At 34.5% G+C, this 9,701-nt stretch overlaps 1 protein-coding gene across 1 annotated transcript in view; it reads left to right on the top strand.

Moving 5' to 3' along the window:
- The window catches only part of LOC135199708 (nucleoplasmin-like protein ANO39), a 28,519-nt gene extending 21,535 nt beyond the window's left edge, over positions 1–6,984 (top strand). The window contains exon 3 of the mRNA XM_064227864.1: positions 6,715–6,984. Coding sequence (XP_064083934.1) covers positions 6,715–6,984 — 270 coding nt within the window. The remainder of the gene's footprint in view (positions 1–6,714) is intronic.
- Positions 6,985–9,701: the final 2,717 nt, after the last annotated feature.

Here is a 9,701-nt window from a genome sequence, read left to right as displayed (position 1 = left end):
TTTTATTTTTGAAGAAATCTTTATGAATAAGCATATGACGATCTCATTGGAAACTTCTCAGCGTATATTTTAAGAAAAACCGAGGTTAAGGTTAAGTATATCTTAGTTTAACCAGACCACTGAGCTGGTTAACAGCTCTCCTAGGGCTGGCCCGAAGGATTAGATATTTTTACGTGGCTAGGAACCAATTGGTCACCTTGCAAAGGGACCTACAGTTTATTGTGGGATCCGAACCACACTATCGAGAAATGAATTTCTCTCACCAGAAATAAATTCCTCTGATTCCGCGTTGGCAGAGCAGGGAATCGAACTTCGGACCACTGGATTGACACCCGAGCTCGAAAACCACTCGTCCAGCGTGGAACTAGAAAACCGAGGTAAAAACATTCTTTCTTTACAACTGAAGAAGAAGCCTTTAACACAACAAATCTTAACATAATGGAAAAATTACATTGTTTGATGTCATTCAGTAGAAAAAAAATAAAAACAAATATGAAAGCAAGAATATAAGCATCTGAGTCCGTTAAATCTTTCCACTGATATAGTGATTCGATATTATGCATTTCTATGATCAATTTCTTCATCCTGCCACTATAGTTAAACAAAGAGGCGCTCCGTCATTGCTTTGGTAAAAAAACATGAATAATTACACGCAGCAATGAGGTCACAGTGAAATTCTGAAATGGCAGATTTAACTATTACTCGAACGAGCAATTATCAGTGATTGCCACGCAGTATCAGTACTTGAATGGGTAGCCAACCAATGAATGCGAGTCAGTACTTGGGTCAGTGACCACGAATGAACATAGACTCCAGTATGGAAACGCCTTTCAATAGAAGCAGCAACGTGCCACAAAGACCGACACAGACAGAGAACCAATCGTAGTGAGGAAACGAATCAATCAATCTTTTGATGTCGACGTACTCGAGACGACGCGCCTGCGTTCAAAGAGACGGCTGTTTACCTGACATCCTTCACGCATAACGTCAGTCTAATGGAAGTAACCCACTTGCTTACGATCTCCACTTAGAGAGATACCCTACCCTGTTATCAAAGAACGCTCTGAAGTCTAGGTATATACTGATGACTGGGTTCCCTTCTGTGTGCGTAATCTGTTGATGCTGATTGGTATTTAGAAGTTGGTCACCACTGCTACTACCACTGATGCTACTATTATACCATAGTGAGTGACTGCCTCTGTAATGGTTTCAGAATGTAGTTAATTAATGGCTACATAAACTGATTTTCGAGGTCAGTATTCTTATGGAATCGAATGGAATATGAAATTTAGGCTAAAGGCCAAACCTTGGGACTCACATGGTCATTCGACGCTGAAAGGGAAACTGAAAGTAAAAAGGTTTCAGACGTGTATTGAGAGGATACCCTCGCAGTTGCCCTATGAACCACTTGTTAGTAGAGGGTGGAGGAACTGTATGGTGAGTGAATGTGGTCTCTGTATTGGTTTCTGAATCTGGTTAATGGATGGATATAGATTTTTGAAGCCTATTTTCTTATAGAATGGAATTAAAATTCTGATTCAAGCCATTCAATAAGACAGATATCTGAGGTCTTCCTTAAATCGTTTGATTTCATACGTGGTTGTGAGGGATGGAGTCAATAACCGCGTTTCTAAGTTGATCATATTTCTTCACTAGTGGTTTTGATTAGTATTATTATTATTCTCTCCTTCAGTATTGAAAACATAAGTCCTAGACCAGAGTCAAAGTATACAGGGTCTGCTCACGAGGCGGTACTAAAAACCTATCCCCGCCCCTTGTGAAACGTCATCAGTTACAAAAGGACCATATCTTTATGAAACTATATTTAATATAGCATTTTCATAAAACTACTTTTGCGATGGCAGTTTTTTATATAAATTTTCCTCTTGTTGCATGTTGCCGTATACTACGTTAAAGTACAAAGAATGCTCTTTCAAACCCACAAGCGCGCACGGAAAAAATTATCTACGCACACAAAAATGTGCAATGACTTCATCCGTCAACCTACATACATTCATGTTTCGTAGCGTATCCTACTAAATAATGGTGATAGAAAGAAACTGAAAGATGGATTAGAGAGCTGATAATAATTTACTATAAAAATGCATAAACTAAAAATGGATAGGAGTTCTCAGAATTTTTCGAGGAATTCTAGGTCAAAGAAGGACCAAAATTTTTAAATTTCATGTAAATATTTACCACATTTTTCTTACACAATTTTTCATTTTATAACATTTTGCCATATAAAAGTACAAAGAATGCCCTTTCAATTTATATATGACACATTACAATTACAATTATTTTCAAACCCATAATCGCGCACAGAAAAAATTATCTACGCACGCAAAAATAAAAAATTAAGCGTTCGTGGGAGATCTGTGAAACGTTATCAGATACATCCAGCGAGACTGACAAATACCTTTTTGTACTTTATCGAAAAATATTATAATCGTTTGAGGCATGCATAATTAATACCTTTATGTATACCGTTTGTGCTATATGTAAACTTATGTTCGGAAGTATATTTATGAGATATGAAGTGCTAAGAGGAATTTGCTGGAAATGTGTTCCCTCTACCATTTTCTTCATCATTATTCCTTTGATACCTTATATCGTATATGATGTAATTCTTATACTTTCGATATTGTTTTCTTTTTTGTGGTCAAGTCGTGCAAATGCAACTGCCATTTTTTACACTGCCTGTATCCACATTTTCTTTGTATTTATTGCATAACAATAAGTATTCATACTAAGATTTGGAAAATATAATTAATCTATCATTCTAAGCTTTCGCATAAAAAAAGTTGTTTTTCAAAGTGAGGTATGAACACAGTGACAGAACTAAATACATTTCTTAAGAATTATTTAAAATCTTGATAATATTACTACCTGAAAGAGAGAGAGAGAGAGAGAGAGAGAGTTGTTATGTTATAAAAAATGGACTTGAAGAGAATACAGCAAACCAGTATATAGGTAAGTAAATAAATCAGTAAAGAATAAACATATGAAGAAAGCTGAAGTAGCTATGTGTGTTCAAACTGGCATATTTTGTGCAATAAAACAAGGCTTGGTGACTAAATGAGAGAATGGGTTTTAAAAAAAAATCAAACATGTGACCTCTCTACAGATTTTATCATCAAGATTTTATGAAAAACACCATGCGATATGAATTAAATGTATAAAACTAAGGGTTCATTAAGTAATTCAATGGAAAACGCGGGAAGTGTTACTCTTGTGACGTCACAATACTAGCTCCGCCACCACTGCAGAGTTGAACAGACCCTATATACTTCTTGTATGGGTATTGAAAAACATCAAGCATGTGACCTCTTTACAGATTTTATCAAGATTTTATCAAAAAAACATGCAATATGGATTAAAAGTATAAAAACTAAAGCCTCTTTAAGTAATTCAATGGAGCACAGGCAGTGTTACTCTTGTGACGTCACAGTATTAGCTCCGCCTCCACTGCCGAGTTGAGCAGACCCTATATACTTTGACTCTGTCCTAGACCACCCACAACCCTCCTCCACACCCATCCAAATAACTCCCCCAGCCCACTTCTCACCTATCCCCAAATGACTCCCCCCAACCCCACTCTGCACCTGTCCAAATAACTCCCCCCAACCCCACTCCGCAACCTATCCAAATGACTCCCCCCAATGTCCCCAATATTACCAGGCCCATCGCTCATGAAATATAATGTATTTTCCATTATTATTATTGTTATTATTATTATTATTATTATTATTATTATTATATTATTATTATTATTATTTTAGTGAATCAATGAACCCCTGTAACAAGGCTATGATATTGAGAATTTAAAGCCACATTAGTGTTAAAAGTATTTATGAACAGGGTTAAATATGACAAGGAGAGCCTTTTGGATACTACTCCTTACTCCTCATCAGTCCTACAGAATGGTAAAACAACGGAGGGAATGTTGCAACAACGTAAGATTTTCAGCTATAGCAACATCAGTCATCTAAAAAAAATAAAAAGGCGGGAGCAACATCAGGGGTCTTACAATCACCAGAAACACGAATCTTATAATCGTTAACGATTATAAGATTCAACAAAATTATCCTCATCAGGGAAGGTTTTGATTCAACAAAATTATCCTCATCAGGGAAGGTTTTGTTCCCTTCAAGAGCACACCTCTTTTTTATATAGCAACCCCTTCCACTAAGGAACGAACACCAACATCTCCACTCTTAAATATGACAGCGGCACCATTCCAATTGATGTAACCAGGAACGAACGAATGAGAAACAAGGGCAGTATTTGTTGCACAGAGACCCATTGGTCTGGGTCAGATTTGTTGATGATATTTTTTTTTCTTTTAAAGGGGACGACACACGACCGAAACAGTTGGTTTACTGTGCCAATAGTATTGTACATACCATCTATTAAATTTAATGTTGAACTGGAGGATGACAATAAGCTTACATTTTTTTATGGTTTTGCGTTATTAGAGATAAATTCAATAATGTGATGGTAATTGCTTCATAGCAAAGGAAGTTGGAGGAAAGGAGAACGCATTTTCGAGAAGTTTCGGCAGTAAGGAGGTTTTCGCGCCCGTGATGGAGGCGCCTGTCTTCGCGGTTGTTCTGGAATCATTGGGCGTGTTGTGGAGCGCAAAGACGAGCCAATGTGTCGGGAGAAACGCCGCGATTTTCTGATGCAATACCTCGTCTAGATTCATCTAGGGAGTCCTAGTAAACTCGGGAGTCTGACGCTCGCCGTAGGCTCCGCCCCCTGAGTGCCGTATAAATACGATGAACAAACTTTGGAGAGGAGTGATCGTAATAGGAAGAGATCGTAAAGAGAGAGATCACCAGTTAGTAAGAGCTACAGATCAGATTATCAGTGAGAGATCAGCAGCAGAGATCGTCAGAGAGAGACTAGAGACGAAGGAACCGACGAAGTATCAATCAAAAGAGAGTTGTTCGAGAGTTGGTTGGATATTGGTCTAGTCGTCTTCAGGAGTGGACGGCCGTGTTTTCTAGACGTCAAGCAGACTTCAGAGAAGAAAAGGTCCTGCTATAGGTTTTGGGTATCTCCTACCTTACAAGTAGACTAGTTTCTGCAATACGGAGTCAAGAGGATGACTATTATTGCGCTCTACATTTATGAAGCCAGCGCGTCGAATCGCCAATCAAGTAGCAAGTATTTGAATTGCCTCACTGTTCCCCCAGTTCATGCAGTGTAAGATTCTATCTTTTTATGTAAATAGGAGATACCATTCTGCATTTACCTTTGTTAGTAAGCTTGTAAATAAACCTTTGTTGTGTTAGTGTTTCTTTCTATATTCGTATCCCCAGTTTCAACTGTTTGTGTTGATATATTTTTTTTTTATTATTTCATATCGAACCTGAAGCGGACCTCTCTCAGAGGCCGTAACATTGTGTCGACCTTTAACCAGGATATTTCGACACCGTAACATTGTCTCTGAGATCTCAGATCCGTAACAAATAATAAGTTTAAATTTCCGTGTTTCGTAAGAGTACTAATGCTGAGGGATATATTCCTTTCTATTCGATTCATTCGTTGCGGGTAAAAATTAATATTTTCGTCAACTTCAGTCTTGGAGCCCTCTGTATTTTTTTTTTTTTTTTTTTTTTTTTGTGATATTGAATATTTAGAACTCCAGCTTCAGCATATCTTGAATATTTTTAAGGGTTTAAAGTATCCCACTCACATTATAGAACGAGCTATCTCACCGCCCCCCCCCCCCCACACAAAAAAAAATAAGTATATCTTAGTTTAACCAGACCACTGACCCGATTAACAACTTTCCTTGGGCTGGCCCGAAGTATTAGATATTTGTACGTGGTTAGAAACCAATTGGTTCCTAGCAGCGGGACCTACAGCTTGTTGTAGGATCCGAACCATATTATATCGAGATATGAATTTCTAATCACCAGAAATAAATTCCTCTGATTCCGCGTTGGCATAGCGGGGGAGCGAACTCAGGCTACCAAATCGTTAGGCGATAGCGTAACCCACTCGTCCAATGAGGAACTAGCGATCTCCCGGCAAAACGAATGTATTACAGTACGAGTTCAACAGGTAATCCTAACATAGTCCAAAATAGGAAGCATTTGTTCATTGCTTATAATCCGAAATTGGAAAATACTAGCTATCTTGGAAATAGTCATCAAATGATATTAAAATTGTTTTCAGTTTTAAAGATGCAGTTAGAAAAAGGTTAGTATGTAATAATAAAAATATTAGGAAAACACCTGGTGTTTACCAAATGCCCTGCACTAATTTCCCTCAAAATTACTTTGGAGAAAGTGGCCGGGGTTTGGATGTAAGACTTTCTGAATATCGTAGGGCCTATGAGCTCCATGCAATGAATAAGTCCCTTTTCTCACTCGTTCGTTCCAGGTACAACATCAATTGGAAAGGTGCCTCTTGCCATTTAAGAGTGGAGAAGTTGGTGTTCGTTGCTTAGTGGAAGGGGCTGCTATAAGAAAGGGAACAAAACCTTCACTGATAAGGATAATTTCGTTGTTTCGTTAATAATTGGCCACTTTGTCGACGATTTTAAGATTTTTAAGATTTTAAGATTTTTAAGATTTTAAGAATTTTAAGATTTTAAAGATTTTAAGATTTTTAAGATTTTTAAAATTTTTAAGATTTTTAAGATTTTAGCATTCTAAGATTTTAAGATTTTAAGATTTTTAAGATTTTCAAGATTTTAAGATTTCTGGTGGTTGTGAGACCCCTGATGTTGTTCCCACCTCTACCTCTCTCTTTTCTCAGATGACTGATGTTGCTATAGCTGAAAGTTATGGCACCGATGGAGAGTCTGCTGAGCTGGAATCACCTGTACCACCACTTCGTCGTACCAACCGCCTTGCCAACAGAAACACTGGAACAGGGGTAACCTGGACCACCACTGTTAGAAGAATCCGCCTTGGACCAGTTCTTGCGTTGTTGCAACACTCTCCCCGTTGTTTTACCATTCAGTAGGACTGATGAGGAATAAGAGGTAGTATCCGAAAGTCTCTCCTTGTCATTTTTAACCCTATACATAAATGTTTTTTTAACATTATTATTATTAAAAGGGTGAAACTCATGCATATCATTTCCGAAATTTAGTAATAAACACGGCCAATTGTTTTGGAAACATGACAGGATACAGACCGTACTTTTTATTTTTAAACACATCATGAAATACACTGTATAATACGGCGTGGATATAAGTTGCATTTTCTTAAATATAATAACGCATCTTCACCAAATATGGCGTCTTATAACAAAGTGGAATTTCAGACTTGAATCTTAACAAATTCTGCCTTTCGCTTCGCTTGTAGATCGATATAAACACTTCAAATTTTACTTTGGAAAAGCTTCATCTTACTTTGGAAACACTTTCTATTTTACTTTGGAAACACTGTCTATTTTATTTTGGAAACACTTTCTATTTTATTTTGAAAATAATTTATGTTTTACTTTGAAAATACTTCTTATTTTACTTTGGTAACACTTTCTATTTACTTTGGAAAATACTATTCTATTTTAACTTTGGAAAAGCTTTCTAATTTTACTTTGGAAACACTTGTCTAATTTTAATTTTGGAAACACTTTGTTCCTGTTTTACTTTGGAATCACTTTCCTATTTTACCGTTTGGAAGCAATTTCTTTTTTATTTACTTTGGGAAACCCACTTGCTATTTTGACGGTTTCTTTGGAAACACTTTCCTATTTTACCTTTGGAAAAAAATTTCTATTTTACTTTTGGAAAAAACATTTCTATTTTAGTTCGAAAACACTTTCTATTTTACTTTGCAAAACGCTTTTCTATTTTACTTTGGTAAACACTTTTCTATTTTAATTTTGGAAACAATTTCTATTTTACTCTGGAAACAATTTCTATTTTAATTTGGAAGCACTTGTTATTTTACTTTGGAAACTCTTTCCATTTTACTTTGGGAAACACTTTCTATTTTACTTTGAAAACAATTTCTATTTACTTTATAAACACTTTCTATTTTACTTTGGAAACACTTTCTATTTCACTATGGAAACACTTTCTATTTTACTTTGGAAACAATTTCTATTTTATTTTGAAAACAATTTCTATATCAATTTGGAAACACTTTCTATTTTACTTAGGAAGCTGTTTTTACTTTGGAAACACTTTCTATTTTACTTAGAAACACTTTCTATTTTACTATGGAAAAAATTTCTATTTTATTTTGGAAACACTTATTATTTTACTTTGGAAACACTTCTTATTTTACTATGGAATCACTTGTTATTTTACTTTGGAAACGCTTTCTATTTTACTTTGGAAACACTTTCTATTATATTTTGAATACACTTTCTATTTACTTTGGAAACAATTTTCTATTTTACTTTGGAAACACTTTCTATTTTATTTTGAAAAAACACTTTCTATTTCACTTTTGAAACACTTGTTATTTTAATTTGAAAACACTTTCTATTTTACTTTGGAAACACTTTCTATTTTTTTTTGAAAACATTTCTTGTTTTACTTTGGAAACACTTTCTATTTTACTTGTGAAACACTTTCTGTTTTACTTTGAAAACAATTTCTATTTTACCTTGGGAACACTTTGTATTTTATTTTGAAAATACTTTCTTTTTTACTTTGGAAACACTTGTTATTTTTCTTTGGAAACACTTTCTATTTTACTTTGGAAACACTTTCTATTTCACTATGGAAACACGTTTCTATTTTACTTTGGAAACACTTTCTATTTTGAATTTGGAAACACTTTCTATTTTACTAGGAAGTGGTTTTTACTTTAGAAACACTTTCTATTTTACTTTGGAAGCACTTTTTATTTAATTTTGAAAACACTCTCTATTTTCCTTTGGAAACACTTTCTATTTTACTTAGGAAGTTGTTTTACTTTGGAAACACTTTCTATTTTACTTAGGAAGTTGTTTTACTTTGGAAACACTTTCTATTTTACTTTGGAAACATTGTTATTTTACTTTGGAAAAACTTTCTATTTTACTTTGGAAACACTTTCATTTCACTTTGGAAGCTATTTACTTTGACTTTCTATTTACTTTGGGAACACTATCTTTTTTATTTTGAAAACTTTCTATTTTTTTTACTTTGGAAACACTTTCTATTTTAACTTTGGGAACAATTTCTATTTTATTTTGAAAACACTTTCTATCTTGCTTTGGAAACACTTTCTATTTTACTGTGTAAACATTTCTATTTTACTGCGAAAACAATTTCTATTTTACTTTGGAAACACTTTTTTTTTCATTTGGAATCACTTTCTATTTTATGTAGGAAGCTGTTTTACGTTGGTAAAACTTTCAATTTTACTTAGGAAACACTTTTATTTTACTTTGGAAACACTTTCTATTTTACTTTGGAAACACTTTATATTTTACTTTGGAAACACTTGTTATTTTACTTTTACTTTGGAAACTCTTTCTATTTTGCTTTGGAAACACTTTCTATTTTACTTTGGAAACACTTTCCATTTTACTTTGAAAACACTTTCTATTTTACTTTGGAAACACTTTCCATTTTACTTTGAAAACGCTTTCTAGTTTTCTTAGGAAGCTGTTTTACTTTGGAAACACTTTCTATTTTACTTTGGAACATTTTCTAGTCTACTTTGGAAACACTTTCTATTTACTTTGAAACACTTTCTAATTTACTTTGGAAACACACTTTCTATTTTCCTTTGGAA

This window comes from Macrobrachium nipponense, chromosome 26 (genome assembly GCF_015104395.2).
Source record: "Macrobrachium nipponense isolate FS-2020 chromosome 26, ASM1510439v2, whole genome shotgun sequence".
Lineage (NCBI taxonomy): Eukaryota > Metazoa > Arthropoda > Malacostraca > Decapoda > Palaemonidae > Macrobrachium > Macrobrachium nipponense.
The sequence above is the reverse complement of the archived record's forward strand: the minus strand, read 5'-3'. Positions and strand labels throughout refer to the sequence as shown.